Source organism: Dunckerocampus dactyliophorus, chromosome 6 (assembly GCF_027744805.1).
Source record: "Dunckerocampus dactyliophorus isolate RoL2022-P2 chromosome 6, RoL_Ddac_1.1, whole genome shotgun sequence".
Taxonomy (NCBI): Eukaryota; Metazoa; Chordata; class Actinopteri; order Syngnathiformes; family Syngnathidae; genus Dunckerocampus; species Dunckerocampus dactyliophorus.
In genome coordinates this window covers 9,069,173-9,095,419 of record NC_072824.1, presented here as the reverse complement: position 1 = coordinate 9,095,419, position 26,247 = coordinate 9,069,173, and the positions used below count along the sequence as shown (strand labels likewise).

At 42.1% G+C, this 26,247-nt stretch overlaps 1 protein-coding gene and 1 pseudogene across 3 annotated transcripts; both read left to right on the top strand.

The window, feature by feature from the left end:
• Window positions 1–236: 236 nt before the first annotated feature.
• Window positions 237–4,224, top strand: LOC129182623 (uncharacterized; annotated as a pseudogene).
• Window positions 4,225–11,731: 7,507 nt separating this feature from the next.
• Window positions 11,732–25,752, top strand: LOC129183335 (interleukin-15-like). 3 transcript variants are annotated; one of them, XM_054780452.1, is made up of 6 exons: window positions 11,732–11,885; window positions 14,305–14,387; window positions 16,766–16,853; window positions 16,963–17,007; window positions 22,714–22,857; window positions 22,960–25,752. In XM_054780452.1, exons 1-6 carry the CDS (start codon window positions 11,838–11,840, stop codon window positions 22,972–22,974), a joined length of 423 nt encoding a protein of 140 aa, XP_054636427.1. In that variant the 5' UTR covers window positions 11,732–11,837; the 3' UTR covers window positions 22,975–25,752. The 3 variants fall into 3 exon arrangements, with proteins under 3 accessions (XP_054636427.1, XP_054636426.1, XP_054636425.1); XM_054780451.1 differs by having other exon boundaries at window positions 22,714–22,868; window positions 22,955–25,752; XM_054780450.1 differs by having other exon boundaries at window positions 22,955–25,744.
• Window positions 25,753–26,247: the final 495 nt, after the last annotated feature.

Below are 26,247 nucleotides of genomic sequence, written 5' to 3'. Positions count from 1 at the left end.
ACCTGGCTGTGCTGTGGCTGGACCTGGCAAATGCTTATGGATCCATACCCCACAAGCTGGTGGAAGAGGCACTGAACCGGTACCACATTCCGAAGAAGCTCAGAGACCATATCCTGGACTACTATGCCAACTTCAGCCTGAGAGTCTCCTCTGGATCAACAACCTCCGAATGGCACAAGCTTGAAAAGCGGAACATCACCTGATGTACCATCTCGGTTATTCTCTTTTCACTCACAATGAACATGCTGGTGAAGTCTGCAGAAGTTCAGTGTAGGGGGCCAATCACTAAGTCCGGAGTTCGACAGCCACCGATCCGAGCCTTTATGGACGACCTAACGGTGACAACTACATCTGTCCCAGGTTGCAGGTGGAGCCTAAGGGGCCTCGAAGAGGTAATCTCCTGGGCCCGCATGAGCTCCAAACTGGCAAAGTCAAGGTCGCCTAAGCTGGGATCAAGGTCAGGACAGGACGGAAGTGGAGAGCTACTGATGCGGTGGACACAGCAGAGTCAAGGCTACGACAGAGGGTGCTGGTGGGCACGGTGGCACGGGAGAGCTGGTCTTGATAGCGGTGGAACATCTCGCTATGACAAGGCACAGGTGAAAGAGAGGAGGGCGCTGATCCTTGAGGAGGTGCGAGCAGGAGTAGAGGAGAAGCGGGCTAGCCAGATGGTGGGAATGCGTCAGCATGGAGCATGGAAGAGATGGGAGCAAGCTGTGAACCGCAAGGTCACATGGACCGAGCTGTGGAAGGCGGAACCCCACAGAATAAAATTCTTGATCCAGGCGGTCTATGATGTGCTGCCAAGCCCTTCTAATCTCTTCACCTGGGGGAAGGCGGAGACACCAGCTTGTCCTCTCTGCCAAGGTAGAGGAACATTAGAGCACATCCTCAGCTGCTGTCCAAAGGCCCTGGGTGTAGGGCGCTACCGCTGGCGACACGACCAGGCCCTGAAGGCCATAGCGGAAGCTACATACAGTGGGATCAGCCACAATAAGAGTCTTCGGCCAATAATTAACACAATCGCTTTCATCAGAGCTGGGGAGAAGCCGGCAGCAGCCACCCGAAACACCTCCCCTGGCCTGTTGGCAACGGCGCGTGACTGGGAACTGAAAGTTTATCTGGGAAACAGTTGAAGTTCCCAGTCGCAGTCACTGAAACAACACTGAGGCCAGACATTGTCCTCACTTTGGCAATTTCCAGGCAGGTAATTCTCTTGGACTTGACGGTGCCTTAGGAGGACAGAATGGAGGAGGCCCATGAGAGAAAGAGGACAAAGTACGCAGATCTGGTGGAGGAGTGCTGAAACAACGGTTGGCGGGCAAGATGCCAACCCATTGAAGTGGGATGCACAGGGTTTGTGGGCCAATCCCTCTGTAAGGCCTACAAGACACTGGGCATCAGTAATAAGGAAGCGGTAGTGTGCAAGGGATATTTAAAGCGCATTAAGTGCTTTAGGCACACCTGGCAATCCAACCTACATTGGTGTTCCCAGCGTCAGCGAGTGATCTGTTGCTGTTTTTTTCCATCGGCGTTAAACAGCTGCTTGTTACTTGTTGATGTCCAAGCAAAAGCTGTAGTAATTCCACATTTGATCAACTTTACTTAAAGATTTTTCAGATCAACCGCGTAGCTGGACTTGTCTGCACCACTAACGGCAGAGTGCTTCTATTGTTGCTCATTGCATTTGGCTAAGCACCAGTGATTACCGGTTTCGTTTCATAACACACCTCATACACAGAAGAGATCTGTGTTGACAATTTAGCGGCATGTTTGATATATTTAGCAAGTGTTTCTTGCATCATGCGTTTATTTGATAATGAAATACAAGCCATCAAAGATGAAGCATCGGCCGAGCAGGCGTGCAGGAGTGAGCCCCACCTCCCTAACGCCGTGCAATGCACGTCTGATAGCTGTATAAAAAAAACAAAAAACCTCCATAATGCTAACCAGCCAAAAAGGCAGAGCTTGGACACTCGCCTTTCTGGCAAAATGTGGCTCAAAGCGTGGCACAGGGGCCATCTGTGGAACATGGCTCATTGCAGAAATAAAATAAACAAAAACCCAGCAAAATTGGAAAAATAGAGCAAAAAGGCATAATGTAACTAGAAGCTAAAATGTTGATACTAATACTAGTTCATCAATTTGTCTTTGAATATATGTATAATGCTTTTTTTTTATTATTATTATAAAGAAGAAGCCTGAACCACTGTGCATATACAATGCTATGTCTAACCAGTCTTACATTGACAACTAACTCTTCATTTCTGGTGAGTTCATAGTCTGTACTCTCATCATCAAACTGGGTCTCTGTCAACTATTTAATCAGCTATTATGGATTCATTACCATCATAAAGTTGGTTGTACATTTAATAAATGTATTTTAACTGATGTGAAACGGATGGGGGGGTAGGATTAAATAAGCTTTGCTCCTCCTCCTTTTTGTTTTGTTTGTTTGCATATTCAAGGTGAATTAAACCATTACCATTACAAAGGACAGCTGGACAGCCCTGACATAAAAAGACAAAAGACAAGTGATCTGTATTATATAACAGTAGTTTATTTTGTCTCAAAAAATGTTGACAATATCTTTGAGCATCAATTTGTGAGACAAATATTTTAAAATGCACCTGCATTGTTTTTTGACTTGGTTAAATAAAAACGTTTGTCCAGTCATTTATTTCATTCATTTTCTTACAATTAATGTTATCTAAATCTCGTCTCATGGACCCAATCTCATGCATTGTCTCAACTCGTGGTTAGGTGTCTCGTGACACCCCTAATGACCAATATGTCTTTTCAGTTCCCTAAAAAGGCGTGTTCCAAATTTTGCTGTTATTTGACTAAGCATCCTACAGTTAAAGTGTTGTGTACAGTGCGTTGAGCTTTGTGAGAAATTTCAAGTCAATCTGTCACGAGGTGGCGTGTGTTCGAGGTGGATCCCAATAGCAGACAGGACAGCAATATTTCCGTGTAACAAAAAAGGTTTATTAAAGTCCACAAAAAGCAAAACAGAAATGTCCATAGAAACATACTAACACAAAAACACCGGGTCGAGCCGCAAGAAGAAAAAAAGCTAAATAATTTAAAGAAAAAAACACTGCGTACAAGGGTAGCAGGAGAAAAAGGTTTAAACAGAAAATCGCTATCACCAAAAAAAAAAAGGGGAACAAGGGAACCGCCGCACAAGCAAGAAAACATGAAAATACACGTCTACTCACAGTAGGAACAGGATACGACCAGAACTAGGAAAAAAGGTACAAGACAACGGGTAGGCAAGGGAATCAGTTGTGCAAGGGAAGACGTTCTGGCAAGCAATGGGAGCTGCCGCATGGCCTAAATAGTCCAATGTTAATTGCTGGCAGGTGTCCCTGAGCTCCTCCCCTGGTGGTTAGGTGTGTATGTATGTATGTATGTATGTATGTATGAACTTTATTTATCCCACAGCGGGGAAATTTACTTGTTACAGCAGCAAGCAAGCAAGCAAGATACGCAAGTAAAGAGTACAGTGTAAAGGATGCATAGTGACTACAACATGGTTCAGGTGGTGCAGGTGTTGTAGAGCCTGACCGCGGTCGGTATGAAGGACCTGCACAACCTCTCCTTCTTACACCGTGGGTGTAACAGTCTGCTGCTGAAGGAGCTGCCCAGGGAAACAACAGTGCCATGTAGCGGGTGAGAGGTGTTGTCCATGATGGATGTCAGCTTAGCCAACATCCTTCTCTCCCCCACTTCCTCCACGGAGTCCAGAGGATCGTCCAGGACAGAGCTCGCTCTCCTGATCAGCCTATTGATCCTGCTCCTGTCCCTTTCCGTGCTGCCCCCTCTCCAGCAGCCCACAGCATAGAAGATGGCTGAGGCCACCACAGAGTCATAAAAGGTCCGTAAAAGAGTCCTGCACACACCAAAGGACCTCAGTCTCCTCAGCAGGTGAAGGCGACTCTGGCCCTTCTTGTAGACAGCGTGGGTGTTGACGGACCAGTCCAGCTTGTTGTTAAGGAGAACACCCAGGAATTTGTAGCTGTCTACTATTTGTGCTGCAACAGAATGAATGTTAGGTGGCAGCAGAGCAGCACACCAACTCATGACATTATCCCCCCCTCTTATAAGGCAACCCCTGGCGGCTTACCTGGCTTGTCGGGGTGGAGCGAGTGGAAATCGCTAATAAGAGATGGGTCCAGGATACAGGAGCGAGCTACCCAGGAGCGCTCTTCTTGCCCATAACCTTCCCAGTCGACCAAGTACTGCACCCCCCTACCCCTTCTTCTGGCGTCTAAAACCGCTCACACCATGTAAGCAGGCAAGCAATCGATCATGTGCAGCGGAGGAGGAGCCTCAACCCGAGGGCACAACGGACTGGAGACAATTGGTTTGAGATGTGACGCGTGAAATACAAGATGCACTTTCATAGATGGAAGTTTGAGTTTAACAGATGACTGCTTGATGATAGAGTCCACAGTGTAGGGTCCCACAAACCTTGGTGCCAATTTCCTATTAGTTCCTGCCAAGGGTAGGTCACGCGATGAGCCATACCTCCTGACCCGGCTGGTAAACGGGCGCGGGAATCCGATGTCGATCAGCAATCCGCTGATTTCGTGCTGCAGTTCTGGTAAGGGCAGCACCCGTCTCCCTCTAAACTCGACGAGCTCTCCGCAAATTCATCTGTACTGCGGGGATGGAAACTTCTGCTTCCTGTGATGGGAACATGGGAGGTTGGTAGCCGTAAGCAGCCTTGAATGGTGATATACCTGTAGCCGAGCTGGGGAGCGAATTATGAGCATATTCCACCCATGGGAGATAGGCGGCACACGAGGAGGGGTGCCGGTGACAGACACAACGTAGGGCGGTATCAAGTCCTGATTCACCCGCTCTGTCTGGCCGTTGGACTGGGGGTGATAGCCTGACAAAAGACTGACTGAGGCCCCCAGAGCTTTACAAAAAGCTTTCTAGACCTTGGAGGAGAACTGCGGTCCACGATCTGATACCAAGTCCTTCCGAATTCCATGAATGCGGAACACGTGCTGACTAGTAGCTGCGCCGTCCCCAATGATAATGGCAACTTATTGAGAGCCATCTTAGAAAACCTATCCACTATGTTAAGAATCAGTCTTTCCTTGAGACAGAGGTAGTCTAGTGATGAAGTCTAATGAAATGTGTGACCAAGAGCAGGAAGGGATGAGCAACGGGAGTAGCAGGCCTGCGGGCGGACGATGAGAAGACTTGCTTCGGGCGCAGACAGAGCAGGCTGTGACGAATTCCTTGACGTCTGCCGCCATCTCTGGCCACCAGAACCTCTGGGCCACCAAAAATTGTGTGCTATGCACTCCCGGATGGCAGGCTATCTTGGCCATATGACCCCACTGCAGGACCTCAGATCGAAGTTCCGGTGGCACAAACTGTTTATTCTCCAGGCACCCCTCAGGACACTCACTGCCAGATGTTGCCTTGGTTACCTTCTCTTCAATCTCCCACCGAAGATCCCCCCCAAGACCCGGGATACAGGTACAATAGTTCCAGGTGGTTCCTCCCCAGCCGGGTCAAAGTGTCTGGATAGGGTGTCGGCCTTGATATTTCTGGATGCGGGTCTGTAGGTGATCGAGAAATTAAACCTGGTGAGAAAAAAAGTGACCAACGGGCTTGGCGTGAGTTCAGCCTTTTAGCAGAGCGAATATATTCCAGGTTTTTGTGGCCAGTGACAACAATAAAAGGGAGGACTGCACCATCTAGCCAATGTTTCCACTCCCGCAGCGCAAGACCGATGGCCAGCAATTCTTTGTTACCCACATCATAGTTACCCTCAGAAGCTGTGAGGTGACGCAAAAAGAATGCACATCGGTGCAGTTTCTGGTCGACTGGGGATCGCTGCGACAGAACTCCCACTCCTGTATCCGAGGCATCCACCTCGCCGAAAACCTGCAAAGAGGGATCAGGATGAGTGAGAACGGGTGCGGAAGTAAATAACGATTTAAGTTTTGTAAAGGCAGTCTCGGCGTCTGGAGACCAAATACAGTAAATGGAACTTTAACAGATGTAAGCCTCGTCAGAGCTTCGCCTTACTGCTGTAGTTGCAAATAAATCGCCTGTAAAAGTTTGCAAACCCTAAGAACCTCTGTAGATGCTTCCTTGATGGAGATGGCCAATCGACCACCACCTGTATCTTGGCGGAGTCGGCTGTCAGTTGGCCCTTCTCCACAATGTAACCCAGAAAAGAGACTGCTGTAGCGTGGAAGTCACATTTCTCTGCTTTAACGAACAGATGGTTCTCCAGAAGCCGCTGCAACACTTGTCGCACATGCCGAGTATGTTCCTGGAGAGAGTCAGAAAAAAATGACAATGTCAGAGATATACAGTACAAAGCAGAATCGGTTAAGCATACTATATCTCTGATGATGTCATTGATGAGGTTCTGGAAAACTGCGGGTGTATTAGTTAATCCAAATGGCATGACGAGATATTCAAAGTGACCTAAGGGTGTGTTGAATGCTGTTTTCCACTGGTCCCCCTCCCTAATACGAACCAGGTGGTAAGCGTTACGAAGGTCTAGCTTCATAAATATTTTAGCCATGTGGAGAGAGGAAAAAGCAGAGTCCATTAGCGGAAGTGAGTAACTATTTCACAGTGATGGAATTTAGCCCGATAGTCAATACAAGGTCTATGTGACTTGTCCTTTTCCACGAAAGAGAATCCCGCCCCCAGGGGCGACAAAGAGGGACGAACAGCAGCGAGGTAATGTAATCCTTAAGAGCCTGTTGCTCAGGCACAGAGATGTTAAATAGCCTGGCGCTAGGTAAAGGAGCGTTGGCAATAAGCTCAATCGCACAGTCGTCAGGGCAATGAGGTGGTAAGCATTGGGCTCTATACTAAAAACTTTAGATAAATCGTGATATATCGTGGGCACTTTGGAAATATCCGTCTCCTCATCGGAACACTTGACAACCGAACTCTCGGGTACCGCAGATTGAAGACAATAATTTCCCCAATCCCTAATAGTCATGTTTCTCCAATCAATGGAAGGATTATGTAATTTAAGGTGGGTCCCAATACCATTGGAGCTGCTTGTGAAAAACTGAATCGATTCATAATAGTTATCCAAGAGTCGTAGAGTTAACGGTTCGGTTTGAAATGACACAATCGATAATTTCCCATCAAGGGAGAGGACTTCCTTGGAGCTGATCAATTTAATTTTAACAAAGTGGTGTTTCTCAACAAACAGAGTCCAAAAAAAAAGAAAAAACAAAAAACTATCATCCACCCCAGAGTCAATAAAATCCAAAATCGGCACACAACTACCCCCCCCAAAATAGTTCCAGCTACTTGTAGTCTCTGTTGTGTGCCATGGTGTGGTTCCTTGATCACATACTCACATTTAGACTCTGGGGTTTGGACTCTGGAAGGACCGTGATCGGGGTTGTCCTGGCCGCCGCTCATCTTCATAACGTCAGGGGGCGATTGAGAGCGGCGAGAAGGTCTTACCGGACCCACGCCGATCTGATGGTTGGTGGCACCACAGTAGAGGCGCAGACGAAAACGTCGCACTCTTTCCGCCGAGGGTAGGCGTCGTCCTCCCAGTTGCATGGGTTCCTCGGCCATGAGGAATGGGGTCTCGACAGCGGTGCTTTCCTTTCACTCGGTTCGAGAAGCTGGAGCTATAGCTTGTCGTCTAGATGGTGTCAGAGTCCCGTTGGCTCCTTCCTCCATGTGTTCTCGATCGCGTTCTGGTAGTCAGTTATCTAGACGTACTGCGAGGTCAATTAGTTTGTCCAGCATGGCTGTATCATCCTTGACCGCCAACTCGTCCTTGATGCGAGTCTGGAGAGCTTTACGAAAAATGCCGCGGAGGGCAGCGTCGTCATAACTGCTCTCTGCTGCTAACACCCGGAAGGTAATGGGAAAATCTGCCACCGAACTATTCCTCAGTCTCAAGCATCTTGCCCAAAAATAAAGAAAAAGATGAGCGAATGGCAGGTTTGGCTTTACTGGCCGCCATTGCCCACGCCGTTGCTTTGTCACTCAGCAGGCTCATGACAAACGCTACTTTAGCCGAGTCCGTAGCATAGGTGCTAGGCTGTTGGTCGAACACCAGAGAGCATTGGTGTAAAAATCATTCACAATGACTTGATTCCCCTCAAAAACGAGGAGGATGTGGGATGTTAGGCTCCTTATTAAACGAGTGGGTGAGATACAGCATACTAGGCGGGTTAGCCGTGTCTACACCAGGAAGCGCGCCGGCTTCCTTGTATTGCTCTGGCAAAAAAGTTAGTGCCGGGCACTGATCAAGCGCAGTAACGTTGGACGACAGGGTGTTAATAGCCTCCATGATATTCCTCAGGGACTTCTCGTGGTCACCAACTAATTGTCCCTGGTGCGCGAGTGCTGACCGGAAATGATCCAAGTCTGCAAGATCCATTTTATGGCCAGGACGTGCTGTCACGAGGTGGCGTGTGTTCCAAATTTTGCTGTTATTTGACTAAACATCCTACAGTTAAAGTGTTGTGTACAGTGCGTTGAGCTTTGTGAGAAATTTCAAGTCAATCTGTCACGAGGTGGCGTGTGTTCGAGCTGGATCCCAATAGCAGACAGGACAGCAATACTTCCGTGTAACAAAAAAGGTTTATTAAAGTCCACAAAAAGCAAAACAGAAATGTCCATAGAAACATACTAACACAAAAAGCTGCGGGAAGAAGAAGAACTAAATAACAAAAAACACTGCGTACACGGGTAGCAGGAGAAAAAGGTTTAAACAGCTAAACAGAAAATCGCTATCACCAAAAACGGTCAAAGGAAAAGCTACTAGAGACAAGGTAACAAAAAAATCACAGCGAGGGAAATCACTGCACAAGCAGGAAAACATGAAAATACACGTCTACTCACAGTAAGAACAGGATATGACCAGAACTAGGAAAAAGGTACAAGACAACAGGTAGGCAAGGGAATCAGGTGTGCAAGGGAAGACGCTCTTATGGTAGCTGCCACATGGCTTAAGTAGTCCAATGTTAATTGCTGGCAGGTGTCCCTGAGCTCCTCCCCTGGTTGTTAGGTGTGCTGCAACAGAATGAACGTGAGGTGGCAGCAGAGCAGCACACTAACTCATGACACAATCTGACTTATTGGGGTTTAATAACATCGCCACATTTGTTGGACAAATAGCAATGGCAACACAGGAGTGCATGTTATGACTGTACAGTTGTAAAACCGTATTTACAAAGTCATAAACAGGTTTTCTATGCTGTAACTGTCATGAGTTGGGGTGCTGCTCTGCTGCCATCTAATGGTTTTTGTTGCAGCGCACCTGCCCACCTAGGGGAGGAGCTCAGACACACCTGTTCTACAATCTACGACTATTTAAGCTCCGCTTCTATGTTCAGTCATTGCTGGATTGTCTTTCCATGTTCGTGTTTTGTCTTGTATACCTTTCCATGCTTCTGGCCTCGCCCACGTTTTGTAAGTACCTCAAGTTCAGTTTCTGTCTGCCTTTTTGCAACAGTGTATTTTTGTTCTCTTCACGTTTTTGCTCCTGCGTATTTTTCCGTGGCAGTGAATTTTGTTATCTTATTCTGCTAGTTTTTCAGCAGTTACCTTAGTTATATTTTTGTTTTTTTCTGTTTCCCTGCCTGTTAGTTGTGCAGCGCCTTTAGTTACTGTAGTTTCCCCGGGTTTATGTTTTGGACTGTTATTTACATTTTTGTAATAAAACTTTGTATTTCTACACCGGTGTCTTCTCTGCATCTTGGAATCTGGTTATCGGCCGTGTGCCTACCCATGACACTAACAATGTGAATATTCCATTTATTCACATATAGTGGAAATTTATCGAGGTCAGGTCTGGAACCAATTAACCGCGAAAACGAGGTACGACTATTATCATACTTCAATTTTTTTTCCTCATAATATACTTCATTCTCATAAAACGGCAACTGTTTTCTCGTATTTGTCATTTCTGTGAAATTACAACCATTTTCTTCAATGTCTTGCAAAATAAGACTTCCTGGTAGCGTTACGACTTTATTCTCAAAAATTCCTTTCAAATTTTTGTCATAACTTACAATTTTACTCTAGTAAAGTTAAATGTTTCTCATATTTTTTGTCGGAAAATTACGCATTACAAGTTTTTTTTTCTTGAAATATATTTGCGACTTTCTTCGTAATATCACAACTTTATTGTTGAAACATATTGAGGTTGTAATATGTCCTTATTCGTATAATGTTACACACGTAAGGCTTTATTTTTTCGTATTATTGATACATGATCACAAATTGTGAATGAATCCATTCTTATAATATGCATGACAAGTGAAAAGACCATTTTATTGTATAATACGTATTCAGAAGATCATAAACAGGTTTTCTATGCTATAACTATAAAAAAATTCCATTTATAAAGAAGGAATTGTTACGTTCTCGGCAATGCCGGGTATTGGAATCACTATGCAGAGTCGAATAAGTCCTTATAAATAATTTATTTAACAAAGGGTGACCACAATGTGGGAAAAATGTAAAAAGGTACAACAAAGCAAAAAGGTAAAGTTTCAACAGAAAGTGACCCGGATGCTACACGGGGAAAAAGGCTAGAACAGAAAACGCTGCACAAAAAACATAGGCAGGAACATACAACAAAAAATCACTGCTGAGTCGTCAAGCAGGAAATTATAAGGTACACTTACCACTGCAGGAAATAATGAGGCAAAAAGCAGAAAAGACTAGAAACAACACTAGAGACTAAGTGCTAAGGAGAGCAGGTAGTTGGCACGAGGTTGGTAACAATCTGGCGACGGGTTCATGCTTGATAGCAGATTAAGAAGGCCCTCACTGATTAGGACAGGTGTGCGTGATTGGGCCACCTGTGGTCTCCAACGTGTACTGCAATAAAAAAACACAAGAGGGCAGCAAAGCAGTACACAGACCATGACAGGAATCCTACTTCACCTAACGCCGTCAGGTCTGGACCCTATTAACCATGATAAATGAGGGATTACTGCAATGGAAATCTTCTATTTTACCATTAGGCCAATTGATTTCAACACTATAACATTTTTGCTAATATACATTCATGTCAGACTGATTTGCTAGAAGAACAAACTATGCTTTGTTATAGCTATTACATATCTATTATGTATTATATAGCTATTATAGAGACCTGCTGTCTGCAAAAACAAGTTTCTTCAATGGCGTTTTCACGTCAGCAGAGTGATTACCTGGAGTATAGTCTTTGCACCTGATAAAGTCCTGATAACGTTTGCATAACTACGCTTTTGTCCTGTGTTTGGGGGTGGAGGGTACACTTGCAGTCCGTTTCAAGTTTCGAATGGCTTCATCTGATCTGAATAAATATATTTGTGTGTGGCGGTTCTGGAGTATAAAAGTTGTGTTTCATTTTTATTGAGTATTTTTGGTATATTAGACGGTGTTTTGCATGTCAAGACATGTCTAGACTGTCTCCTGCCCTGCAGTCAGAAAAAAAGAAGCTATTCTATTTAGTATACGAGTTTGCTGACACTAACATACTGTTTATACAGTCATGTGAGCTCTAACACAAATATTTTTTATATCAGCTTTTACAAAGATAATGCTCAGTTTTTATTGTCAACGTTGTGGGCTTAGGGCTTTTTTATGCAAGTATTAAGTTTATGTGCAAGAGACCCAGTGGGGGATTTAAATGATTTGACGTATCAGACAGCGAGGGATACGTCCACGTCAAGAAGGGCGTGTGTGTGTGTGTGTGGCGTGTGTGCTTCCTGTGGGAGCTATTTGCACGGTGCGTTTTTTTATTTTTTTTTTAAACTAGGACGGTCACCGAGCGTCATCCTCCGCACTGAAATGGGACAGTGACCGGCGGCTTCATGACGGCGCGCCCGGTCGTCCTCGTCCAGCGCATTCGTTGTCGAGCTGTAAGATCTGTTTTATTTGTAATCTCTCTTTGTGTGTGTGTGTGTGTGTGTGTGTGTGTGTGCGGCCATTGCGTGGAAAAGCGGTTCAACATTTATTGGGAAGACTGACCTGCTGTACCAGCATAATTTGTGCGTAATGGAAGGTGTGTGTACTGCACATACATTGTACATACATGTGCGCGCGGAGCTATTTCCGGTCATTCTGTGTGTTTAACAGGCACACAAAAGTCAAGGTTTAGTTTCACTTTCAGTTGGTGACGACCACTAGCGTCGCCCACCCCTCCCTTTCCTGCTGTGACGTCAGCCCTCATGCTTGACAGGGTCCCACATGTAATGAATGGCAACAGTCCACTTGTGTCCTGACGCCTCTGCAACTTGTCACTGCACAATGTGACTGGGTGAAAAGTACTTAAAACCACCCCATTACGCAAAAGTGAATTTTCATGATGTTATGTATCCTGTATGTAATGGAAACAGCATTAATCAGTCCCAGGGTCAAACTGTGGCCATCATAAAACCTTTACTAACCATGCAGGCAATGTTTTAAGTGACATTTCACCATTATTATAGTCCGGTTATAGTTAGCAAATAGTTATTGTCACTTTAGCCATCTTGTACTCAACATGCTGCTATAATGCCACAATAAAATTAAAATTCCCAGGTCCTAGGAAAGCAAATGACACTTTAGTCGCTCACCAACATGTCATGTGACTTTGTCCACAATCTAATTAGGACATCTAATACAAGTTCTGACATCCCCTTTTAATAATGCTTTATAATAAATAAACTACAGGTAATTCCTTAAGGAAGGTGTCCAAAGTGCAGCCCCTGGGCCATTTGTGCCTTAGCACTTTGATTTGTATTGGCCCACAACACACTGTAAAAAGAAATGTAAACAAGTAAAGCAAAGACACAAGCAAATATTGAAAAATAGAGCAAAAAGAAACAATGCAAAGAAGAAAGCTGAAATGGTGATACCAATAACTAATAAGACAAAACATTGTCTACACTCCTGGTCAGAATTTTAAGAAAAATTGCAATTTGCATTTGCACTGTTGGATGTTAAGGAGTGCCGCACAGTGGCCTAGTGTTTAGCATGTGGGCCACACAGTCAGGAAATCTGGAAGATCTGGATTCGAATCTCCGTTGGGCATTTCTGTGTGGAGTTTGCATGTTCTCCCCGTGCTTGCGTGGGTTTTCTCCGGTATGTACTCCGGTTTCCTCCCACATTCCAAAATGTATAAATGTGAGTATGAATGTTTGTTTGTCTATATGAGTCCTGTGATTGACAGGCGACCAGTCCAGGGTGTACCCCGCCTCGCGCTCGAAGTCAGCTGGGATAGGCTATGCTGGAGCCTAGTGAGGATAAGCGGCATAGAAGATGGATGGATCTTAAAGAGGTTCTAAATAGAGCTTCAAAATGCAAAAATAAGAAATGAGAGTTTTTGAGTAAGCAATTTATTGCAAAGTGATTAAAGTGAAATAGGCTGTTTATCAGCTGATCAAATTTTAAGACCCACAACCTTTAAACTTCAAAATGTTGGCAAAATTGTGGATTCACTGTCATTCTCTGATGTTTCTCTCTCTGAACGCAGTCCGACTGCTGCATGCATAAGCTGCATGCAAGGCCTCTCGCAGCCCGCCATTAAGACAAAACTTTTGATCAGCTGATAAACAGCCTATTTCACTTTAATCACTTTGCAATAAATTGCTTACTCAAAAACTCCCATTTCTTCTTCTTGCATTTTGAAGCTCTACTTAGAACGTCCTTAAGATCCAACAGTGCAAAATGTAATTTATTGCAATTTTTAAAGCTTTGATCAGGAGTATACAGTAACGTTTTCTAGCTGTTATACAGAATTAAAAAAATATATATATAAATAAAAATATCCAAGTGGCCTCCCTGCATCCTTTGATTTTTCAGTATGTGGCCATCGGTTGAAAAAGTTTGGACACCCCTGCCTTAAGGCACTAGTTACAAAATTGGTCTGGTCATCTTTAATACGGCAGCATACTGAGTCATACAACATTAAACCCAATCAAAGCTAATTAATCAGCTTGCTGCAAACCCGTACTACAATAATAAAAATGTCACACTTGCCATTCCCACCCATAGCTCCGCCCCTTCAATCTGGCTCCAAACATAACAATGCTTCCTTGTCAGACAGCTATTCATCTAACAATATGTTTATTATTTTGGTTGCAGCTGGTACTGTATACCTGCATGCCATCTGCACAGAAGCATGCCAAGTAGATGGAGATGAAGAAAACACGGCGTTTGTGCACAGTAACTTTAATGGCCAACAATAAGATATCGATCATTGTCAACCGGCAAGTTTTTGCCTGAGCAACTGTGTACCTGTGCATAACCAAATGTGATATGCGAGGATGTGCACTAACCCGTCTGTGTTCTTTGCAGTCAGTCACCCAGCGGCGACTCAGGCCTCACCTGTGCAGTGACAGACACACAACTCAGGTGTGGCTTTGTGTGTTTGTGCTGAGGTATGACTACATTGTCCAGGATCACTTTTGACTCTCAATCCAAACAAGCATAAATGAAGTAGGGCTTATAAAGGGAAATGACAAGCGCAAATACATGACTGAAAAAAAGTTTTTGTCTGTTACATGTGACCACAGCTAGCTAGCTAGATAGTTGTCACTAGGGATGAGCGAGTACACCACCATCCGTATCTGTACCTGTATCTGGTCACCCCTCTAAATGATCAGTATCCATATCTGTACTCTGAGTAGGCGGGACATACACCGGAAGTGGGCATGGTTTAACCGGAAATGTGTGTGGCTTAAATCAGTACATTATTTTAAGCCTGAAATTGACATGGATTGATCAGAAGTTGCTATATTTATTGTTTGTTATTCAGCTATATGTGTACTGTCTGTGTGTGTGTGTTAGTGATCAGTAAGACTTTATTATTCCATTATTTTTTAATTATCTGTGTCAAGTTGGTGATTCATGCAAACATCCAGTGAAGGCAAACAGGGAAATAATCTGTCAGGCTTGTTCATCGTAGTTTTCTCAAAAGCGCTGCGTTCAGTAGTACGAGCGCATTTTTCCCAACTGACTTTATATCACCAGCCAAATTAGAAGCAAGCAGACAGAAAAAAAACAACCCACCCGCAGTGACCGACACAACATGAGCCGTTTACAGCTCTGTCTTGTCAAATGCACCACGTACGTAACGAAACGAGTTTACCAAGTAACTCTAGATATGATATGAGCTGGGCTGGGGAAAACCTAAAAAAAACCCTGTCCGGAATGGAGGCAGTGACCAATGCGACATGAGCCGTTTTCACCTCTGTCTTGTCAAACGCACCGCAAACTCCTCTCTGGCTGTAGGGCGTCTGTCTAGGGAGGGGCGGTCACTGTGCACTGTGTGTGACTGGCCAATCACAGAGTGTGAAGCTTGAATACACAAGTAGTTACCCAATGAGGATTTTCCTTCATCACAATTACTGATAACGAGCTGTACTCGTTTTATGCTCTTACTCGGCAAAAATGCACTATCCGTAACGGATACTCGTGGCTCATCCCTAGTTGTTAAAAATGAAGAGAAAATTCCGATATGCAGTGGAGCACTGGTGCATGTTCACTCTATTCTAAATCCAAAAGACATAACTTTTCCCTGTAGAAAGAATGGAAATAGAACAACACAGGTTGTTGTGGTTGTTTTTTAATGGATGTCGCCAGTCGCCGTTGTTTACCACTACACTGGAAGCTTGCTAGTCAAAGAGATAAGAGAGCTGTGGTTGCTCAGGAAAACACTGTCCCTCGTGATTCAGTGGAGACTGGCACGTTAAGCACTCACCCCCGGCCGGAGAGCTATAAATGACCTCGCTGTAGAATAATTCAGCCTTTAATTGCGCTGTTTTAAACATATTTAACTGTAGTGTAAAAATGACTTAATCACTGTTAATAGTAAAAGCAATAAAAGTTACACTGACAGACACATGCAAAAAAAGGACAAAAACGTAATTATTGTTGTCGACTGAGCCATTTTGTACTGAGCAGCCAGTACAGGACCGCTTTTCCTCCATTTCAATGAATTTCATTTTTAGCTCTGTGCTTGGTATCACATTTTTTCCCCACATCACCGGTACCCTAAAAAAAAGCCAAAGAAGTAAACCAGAAGTTTAAAAAATAATAATAAAGAAAAAATGAAAGTATTTATAAACCACGCTAACCCCAATCCAATGTAGATCAAGATATGCAAAGTCGTTAAATGTGGTTGACTACTTACACAATAGAGGCCAATACTATATTTTTTTACATCTAAAACTGGAATGAATACATTTCTTTAGTATACAAATACGATATAAATAGTATACAGGCCAAAAGATTTTTTTTTCAGCAATTTTACTTTTTTTGTAATATACAAAATATTATACATATATAAATATATAATATACGATAGATTGCTTTTTGTCAAGTAGGTGACAAACTGCTAAAAGTTGTTTCATTTGAAATTTTATTTAAATTATTCTTGAACATTCTTGAATTTTTTTTTTACACAGCAAACAGATTTTTTCCCCTTATAGCTTTTTAATTCTTTTCCTTACAGTGTGACCCTTATCGTCCTTTGTAATATTCTGATGCAGATCATTTTTTTTTATTGTGCGTTATTGTAAAAAAAGATATTCCGCTGACCAACAAAAGGAAGACACCACCGCTTTAGATGCTCACTGAACTCAAGTCTTGTGAGATTTGCTGAAGTAGGACTTTGGAACCATAGTTTCCTTGAGCTTTGTGGTCTAATTCAGACTGTTTCCACTGTCCTTAAAACACCAGCATACTTATTTTTATTTATCAAACAACATAAACAAATGAGGAATGTTTATATTAATCATTCTTTATTTTCCTGCAGCATCTTAACTACAGCGTCGTGTGCGCTTACCGTGAGCCAATCCGCAGACGTGCAGCATTGCGTGAGCAATCTGAGACCCTCCATTAAGGTGAGAAAAAGGTATCCGAACCATTTTGGTTTTAAAGAGCTTATGAGGAAAGCTACTCAGGGAAGCTAGTATGTGTTGCATTCAAACTGTAAAACCTTTGCTCTTACAGAAGTCCGATGCGATGTTGTACGCTCCGTCGATGAATGACATTCACGTAAGTTGTGAAAAGTATTAAAGTGCATTTTGGACAAAAACAAATACATTTTTTATTATTACGTATCTGGCAAGGCTATGTATTACCAAAACGGCCATATACTGAAAAATCAAAGGATGTAGGGGCCATTTTGATGTTTTTACATTTTGTAAACACTAAAACCAATCCAATGTAGATACTGTATGCTAAGAAATAGTACACTCACAAGTCCATTTCTCATTCAGAAATGATATGTCTCGTGCTAATCAATAAATAATGAAAATGAACTGGATAATTTTGCCCGCCTCCATATATTGCCATGTGCATGTGTAGCAGGCTGGGAATGCTACATGCAGGACTGTAAATTAAACAGGCACCCCCACACAATTGTTGTTAATAATTGAACCTTATTTTCTATGTACTGTATTTGATTTTGACAGTGTAATGACATGTTTACGCCAGCAGGGGGTGCATCATAGTGCTGAGTGATTCAGTAGGGGCACTGGAGTGGTTAGCTTTAACCATGCACCACTGATAAATAAATGAGCTCAATCACGACAAGACGCTAACTTTGGTCATTTTTATTGGTGACACAGTGCTCCCTAGCCTGTGTAACCTTTGCTAGTGGTCCAGATTCCCCTAAGTTTGGTGCCGCGTGTCTGTTTTGCTTGTCTTTCGCCTCCAAACAGGCAGGAAGAGAGTTCACTCTGTGCATTGGTTTTAGCACCTACACGAAAATAGTGTGCATTCACATAGTGTAGTTTAATACATCACAAAATAAATGTTGCAAACGTTTTATAGACAGTAGGAATTGCCTGTAAGAAAATGCATGTCATAAGTGCTAATTCCACAACTTTACGGAGTGAAAGATGACATATTAAAGCAGTCCTCCTCGAATAGTGGGGCAGTGCGATGCCGGGGGGGCGCGTGTGACCTTAGGGAACATGCTTTTTTTTTTGCCGTACTAGAATAATGTGTGAATAATTTGTTTCATGATAACAAATTTTGCTGGACGATAATTGTCCTACAAATTATTGTCGATCGGGATGCTCCAATCAGGGTAGTATGCTGCCAATACCGATCATCCACGAGTGAAATCGGCCGATATACTGATACCAATCACATAGATTTTGTGTATAGATTTTTGAATGTACTATTGGCTATATTAGGGGTCAACGTTTCTTCTTGTGAGAGCTACTTTTACAAAATGAAAATGGCCAGGAGCTGCTCATTTTTGTTACATTTCTATTCATAACTGATTAGAAGCCAAACAAGGACCAATCGACGGGAGTTTCATTGATCGACCAATGAGCGGACAGGCTGCTGATCAGCACGCTGTCACCGGGAAACATGGATTAATAGTTGCCTTGTCAGATTTGGAGCTATTTGACATTTTTAAAAAAGAATACACTAGGTGCCCAACTTACGAACACAATTGGTTCCAGACGACCTTTTGCAAGTCGATTTGTTCGTAAGTCCAACAAAAGGTAATATTACCAATGATATAGGTACTACATGTACGTGTATACATATACAGTGTATGTCCATCCATCCATTTTCTATACCGCTTCATCCTCATTAGGGTCACGGGGGCATGCTCGAGCCTATCCCAGCTGACTTCGGGCGACAGGCGGGGTACACCCTGGACTGGTCGCCAGCCAATGGCAGGGCACATATAGACAAACAACCATTCACACTCACATTCATACCTATGGACAATTTAGAGTCGCCAATTAACCTCACCTGCATGTTTTTGGGAATGTGGGAGGAAGCCGGAGTGCCCAGAGAAAACCCACGTGCTCACGGGGGGAACATGCAAACTCCACAGGGGAGAATCGAACCCAGGTCTTCTCGATCTCCAAGCTGTTACTGTATTGGCCAACGTGCTAACCACTAGATCACCGTGCGGCCCATATACAGTATATGTGTATGTATGTAAATATGAGTTTGGATGCAGTAGTAATATTAAACGAGGATAATGAAAAAAAAACAATAATAATAAAAATGATATAATAAGTAATGATAAATGTTATTTACCTTTGAAGAGGAGTGGTCGAGCATACGTCGTTATGGTGGAGGAGGAGGAGTTATTGAAAAAAGGACAAATCGTCGTGGTTAGACTCTTCTAAAAGAGGTAGTGTTCTGTGGGTGGTGTAGAATTAAGCAGGCCTATTAACTCTTCATAAACTTTAATCACATGCTCTGTCCGGGGTTGCACAATTTAGCTTTGCATTTCTCCTTTACACTCTCTCCCCACCTTCTTCCTCTACCTGTTGGTCCCATTAGCAGTGTCACTACTTTGATACCGCAAATTCCCTCGACACCTGACAACCAATCAAAACCGCGTGAGCCTCGTACAATTCGCTCTGGATGTAAGCGCGTCACTCACCGATGTGGCTGCTCACAGCCGCTCGTCACCGCCCGTGTACAGGCTACACTTTGGCGATGAGTTTTGCCAATACCAGGTGTTTGTCGCCTCCCGTGTGTGGCGCCCATAAGACGTGTTTTGGCTTTGGCACACCTACGAAAGGTGGGTGGGAGATGTTTGCTACAAGCTGGATGCTGCTAGTAGGGGGGCGGAGGTGATCAGCGTTATTAAGCAAGTATCGGCAAATGCTGACACCGTGCTTTTGAGAGTAAAGACACAACTGTTACCTGGATGCTGCTTTTTCTTTTGCACTTTTTCATTTATGTTTGGTTGTTCGATTGTCTTGTCGATTGCAATGGGTCCTGTATTTTCTAATATATTGTTTGGAGCTGTTCATTGGGGATTTAAATCAATCAACGTTTGACATTATGTACTGTATGTTTGACACATAATTTAGTAAAAAATTCATTTAAGACAACAAAAAAACCTGAGGAGCTACTTGGAAGCCAGCTCTTTTTAGTCAAAGGAGCCAAAAGAATCATCTCTCTAAAAAGAGCCGAAATTTCCATCACTAGTATCCACTCACTAGTAGCTAGGCCTCCATGTACTGGGACAAAGAGGTTGAATGTGAGAGGAGGGTTCACTCTCCCCGTTCTTTCCCCTGTAGCACCAACGCACACAGACAGATGCAGAGTGAACCCTCTTGTCATCCAGCCTGTGTGGTAAAGAGAGCCGAGGAAGGGCCAAGGAAAACAAACACGCGTGCATGGACATGTCATTTTATCGAGGCCGGCAAAAGTAGACTTCATTTTTTTTGTTTTTTTAATCGTTTGATTAAACGATTTATCGATTATCGTGACAGGCCTATTAATTGCACATCAGTAGATGGCAGCTCTGCCGCTGGAGCGTGGTATTCCAGTGGAGTCGGCCTACCCCTTCATTGCAAGTCAGGTCCCCGACCACACTTGGTTTCTCGGGCTTACCCCTTAGCACTTACCCTTTCCCTTGATTTAAGGAGAATTGGGACACCACTTGATTCTCGTGAACCTTAAATGTTCATTTATCCCAGTCATCATTTACATATATGTATTTCTATGCGTTTGGAATCTTTTACTGCATGTCAACCTATACTTCTAACACTATAAAATGTGTTGTCTGTTAACACGATGGAAGTAATTAATTGGATTTACATTATTTCTTATGGAAAAAATGTATTCAGTTTGCGTATGTTTTGGTTAGATTCAGACTACCATTGGTGGTAGGTGGTAGGTGGGCCCCATCTAGTGGTACTCTGGAACACAGGAGATGTAAATAAAGACAACAATTTAAGAAAGAATGAAATTCATTATTATGAGAGACATGTATGATTGTATTGTAAAATACATGTGTTAACCAAAGATTCACGTAAATTGAATTCATTAATGAAAACGTTTAACTCGCGCCATACGCCACAAGCCGGTTACAGCTAGCAAAAACGAGGGTAACGAGGTGGTTGGAGAACCATTGATTTAGTTGACGGTTAACTTCTTTTTACCCTTATATGACAGTTAAGAGGGTTAAAATTTGACTTGGAACATCGTTGTTAAACGATAAACGTTGAACTCAAGACATAAAAAGTACTTTAACTTACTTTGCTGAAGTACTCAATACAAGTAAAAGTACATCGCTGTGTCTCTCAGCACACTTCAATATGTATTCCATGTCCACTGAGTACTTGTTGCTTAGGGTGTAAATTATGACAGTGTAGTGCTTGCTGTCCCAGATCGATTACTGTTGTTGAGTAGCTACTTACCAGAAACGACCATTACAATATTTATCCACTTCCTCTTCTGCGAGTAATGGACACACCCATAAGTGATAGAATCAGAGTCACAGTCCTTCGGCGTGGTCTTCAGGCTACCACAGCAACCGCGCTTCCATCTTCGGTAGCACCACACATCTCCCTCTAGGTGGTACGCGGCTCTGCGGGCTGCTGGGTCCTCCTGGCTAGCAGTCCGAGATGATGCGGGTGTTCCTCCAAAGCGGTGTCTACATAATCCATAGACAAAATGCTAAGTGCGCAAAAAATGTCTAAAAAGCTACTCAAGTACACGTAGCAATGTTACAAAAACTTTATTTCAGCGCTGAAAAAATCTAACACTGAGCGCGCACGCTCTGTTAGGTGAGTCCGTGCGGACGTCCTTAAAAATGCAATTTTTTTCACATGATATGTGTTTTTATTCGTATGCATGTTTGTTAGGTAGATTACTTCCTCATCTTCGATTTCGTATCGGATTTATATTGAGTGTTGGACCACATCAAGCCAAATTAGTGTTTGGAAAAGTAATTGCAACTTTAAGCCTTTCAGATTCATGGACCGGAGCTATAGGACAAGATACAATGTGTATGGGATATTAATTTACTTTAATCTCTATCTGCAGATCAAATTTAATTAAAATTGAATTGTGCAAGATATATTTTTTCCAGGAAATAGTACATGTCGCGTTTGCATTGTGGTTAGTGTGGGAGTGAAAAGGAATACACAGCATGCTGCTGCACTGCAGTGTGAGGCATATACATGAAAAATATGACACTTGACTTTCTTTGATGATCAAAAAATCTAAATGGCTACTCTGTTGACTTTTAAAACAGATTTTATGATGTATTTAGAAGTATGGTTGTACTTGCCAAGTTCTGTGGGTCGATTACAGCTTTTGTCTTGACTCAATGTTAAAGCAATGGGGACCAAAGGCAGTATTTTCTGGTACAAAATCTTCTTTCATATTTGGGGAAGTGAATGAGGTATCAAATTAAAGTTCAAGTCATGTTTTATCATACAGAATTAATTACAGGCTTGATTTTACACATTTCAAAATGTTGTAACATTGCTAGTACAAGTCAAGTAACATGCACTCAGAGTATAGGCTATTTTTTAAGGGTGGTGGTGTGTGTGTGTGTTTGGGGGGGGTCACTTAAGCCTAACAAACAATTGTAATTGATCACATATCAGGACGTTTACCAGCGGGTTGCCGTTGCTAGCAATAGCATGCTATTGTCTTTTTGGCTAACTGTGTGAATTTACTCACCTCTACCCTGTAGATGCTTGTGCAGCTTTGTTGCTGACGTCTCGGCCGGTCTTTTATCAAATAAAACAATCGTCTCTCTTGCAATGAAAGTCTAAATACATACAGTAGTGGGTTGATGTTGTTTCGGTTGATCAATATTGATGTTCAGCATGATTGGCATCTGAAATTACCGCCAGGTGCTTGCTCTGCCCGGTGTTGCCAGATGAGCTATACTGAAGTCATCACGTGAGTTGTGTTTTAATTGCATTATTTTACAACAACGCAAACTGTGGTGTTCCTTTGTCCGTCCTGCAGGCCAAGTGTCATCTTTTGTCGCTGGAATGTTACATCAAGGAGTTGCTGATGGTCATCAATGAAGAGGACGTGGAAAACACTTACGTTCATTGCATCTTGAATTTCAATGACACGCTGCATGATGAAATATTAACATCTGCATCTGTGAGTCCTATGTCAGTCTACACATTCATAACTCATTCATGTCTTCATTTCACATGATATTTTTCGTGATGGGACCTCACCAATTTTGTTGTTTCAGGTCAGCTGTCCACCATGTGAGGCGCACTCGCTTGGCAATATTTCGACATTTCTCAGCAGACTAAACACCCTTTTGAAAGCCATGACTTCCAAAAAGCAATGAGGTGCACACAGTATATATAAGCTACGCACGCTGTGTGTTTTTATACATATACTGTATATACAGTAGAGGTGTAACGATTCATCCACTACATCCATTCACCGATTTATATTATTTATACAGTATATGATCCAACTACATCCATCTGTGTTCAGCAAGTTTCCTTTGCGGACAACATGTATCGATCCAAAAACGTTTAAAAGGTAATCAATTGATTGAATCGACACTCGGAAATGTGGTGGTCATGGGAGTTGTAGTTGACCTGTGAAATACAGTTGATCCGCTTCTTCTTTTGGTCAGTTCATTCACTTTACTCAGTATTCATATTTAACTCATCTGGTTTTATTTGAAACTCCTTTTAAGTGACATTTATGGGGACGATATGCAAAGTAAGGATGTTTTCTACGCCTGTAGACGGTAGTTTTTGGTCCACTAGCATTGACGCTTAGTGACGTCATCACCAGCGCGGCACATCCAGGTCAAAACACACATGTGCTCTGCAAAACTTCTGTCATTTGTGTGTTCTTGCTGGTTGCTGCAGTGTTCTTTCAAATGGCTGCTCTGATCAGGAGGATTTTAAGCACACAAAAAAACCCTGCTGCCATCAGCCTGTACAGGTGAGATGGTTTCAACACCTAATTGAAGATACCCTACCACATTCATTTGCTGAGCAATTAGCATAATGTCCCTCACCTTTGGGTGCAAAGTGCAGGATTGTATTGCACTATTTAAAGTAAATAATGAATCATGGCAAGCTATACCACCCTCTGTTCATCCTGGTTTTGTATTGCATTTTTATTCATTTTTTGTACTCATTCATAATTTATTTTTAAGTATGTCAGCATTATTAATATACCTGATTCCCTTACAAAGACACAACGGGAGTAGAGGAAACTTCACCTCACTGTCCCGTATCCAGGTAATTGTTTCACAGTCACACTGGTTGAATTTTTGGCTAAAAAGTTACCGAGTCGCTTTAAAGTTACTGAATCGGATCGTGTCGTCCTAAATGAACCAATATCGTCCTTGAATCGTATCAGCAACCACGAATCGTGATACGAATCGAATCATTATTAAAATCCAATCCAATCCACTTTGTCATTACAGGAATCGTTACACCCCTAATACACAGCATACAGTCGGGTAGATTGGAAATGCAGCCAAGTCATGATGCACGACTTTCAGTTTTCATTTCAGTGGTGTGTGTGTTTATTTGAATTTTATTTTTTTAGGGATTACAGGAGCTCAAAATGATGACTTTTTCATATAATATTATGACTTTGCTGCTGTAAAATTTATATTTCATTCTCGAAATATTACTATCTTTAACTTTTTTCTCAGAAATGTTTATTTTTTTTCCTAGTGAATTACGTTTTTATTCTCATAAAATTGTAACTTATTTCACCTAATATTACGACTTGATGAGTAAAATAATGGCTTTTTCTCATAAATTACAACTATTTTCCTAAAATTGCTTTTTTCCCTCATAATTCACGACCTTTTGTCTTTCAATTTTATTCTTCTCGTAATAGTTGGACTTTTTTTTCTAGTAAAATTATGACTTTTATTCTTGTGAAATTCAGACTTTTTTCTTGTAATATTATGACTTTTTCCTTGAATGATAATTATTTTTTTCTCAGTTTTTGTCAGATATTGCGATTTCATCTATTGTAATGTTGCCCCATATTCATATTCAACATTATGACCTTTTTGTTCAAAATAATATTGTGGCATTTTGTCTGAGGCGTGAATAACTGTGTTTGTTATCCTGGTAAAATTACAACTGTTTTCTCCTAAATGTCCACGTTATTGGATTTTTGGTCATTTTATGACTTTTTTTTCACAGAAATGTGTTGGTTTTTGGTTAATTACAAAATTACAATTACAAAAATTGTGACTTCTTCGTAATATTATGACTTTATTCTGGTGAAATTAAGTATTTTTTTTTCTTCTCGTTTAGCCTTTAGAACAACCGATATATTACCGCCTCCATTTTCCAGGGGCTCAGAAGCATTGGTCTTTATTGATAAAAAAGGAAAAAAAGGTCTACATTAGATTTGGTGGTATTTCCATGACATTATGGTGATGTACTGAATAAAGGAAATATTCTGAATGCCCTGTAACCTAACTGCATGTAAATATATGTAAATATTTGTTGAAAACATAGCCCACTTTCTCTGAAATGTTTGTACCCTATAAAACAATGTAAAGATGCTTTATACACGTAGAACATGTTGCAGGAACTATCAATGCAAAAAATGTCCATATTTGATGTATCAATAAGCTAATTGCTGAACTGAGATGAATGTAATTGCCCCCCAAAATATGCTGAATGAAATATGTTCTTCAAATACACACATTGGAATCCCTGTTGTATGTGATTAAACTGCTATTTTTCACTTTTTGCCAACCATTAAAAATTCACTGAATTCTGTTCATCAAGATTTCAAAGATTCAAAGTTCACTGTTAAACAAACCCTCCACGCAAAACGGCAGATGATCATGTGCATTTCCAGCTTCCTGAGGGTTTCTCATGCACCCTGTCATGAGAAACTGTATCGGATTTCTGGTTTCATTTTTTTCCGACTTCCCCAGGGGGCGCTGCTGAGTGACTTTTAGGTGAGGTCACACCCCGGCTCAGCAGGATGCAGGCGACTGCAAAATTCGGTGATTTTTTTAAGCATGTTAAAGCCATCTGTTCATTTGACGGAATCGTTCAAAGAATCGTAAGAAAATACACCCTGACGTTGTTGCTATTTCCGAGCACAAGGAGGCGCTAAATACAAACATGAACCTAACAGCTTTTATACCCTTTTTTGAAATGTTGCCTCTTTTCTCGTAATATACCCACTTCTGGTAAAGTTTCAAGTTTTTCTCAACATGACCAGTTTTTACTTCTAACGTTCTTCTCGTAAAATGACAACTCTTCTTTCTCACATTACAAGTGGATTCTCGTAATACAACATATTAGTAATGTGACCGCTTCGAGTAAATTACGACTTCATTCTCATATTACTACTTTTTTCTCATAAATTAAATTACACTTTTCTCATATTATGATGTTAATCTTGCAAAATTAAAACTTTTTTTCTCCAATCTTTTTGTAAAAATATACATTTTTCCTCGCAAAGTTATGACTTCTTCCCCATAAAATGTGGATCTTTTTTCATGTAAGTTATGGTTCTGTTTTCCAT

Coding starts and splice junctions, on each gene's coding strand:
- LOC129183335 (XM_054780450.1), top strand. CDS start 11,838: ATGACGGCGCGCCCGGTCGTCCTCGTCCAGCGCATTCGTTGTCGAGCT. Junction 11,886..14,304: donor AGCGCATTCGTTGTCGAGCT/GTAAGATCTGTT, acceptor TGTTCTTTGCAG/TCAGTCACCCAGCGGCGACT. Junction 14,388..16,765: donor CTTTGTGTGTTTGTGCTGAG/GTATGACTACAT, acceptor ATTTTCCTGCAG/CATCTTAACTACAGCGTCGT.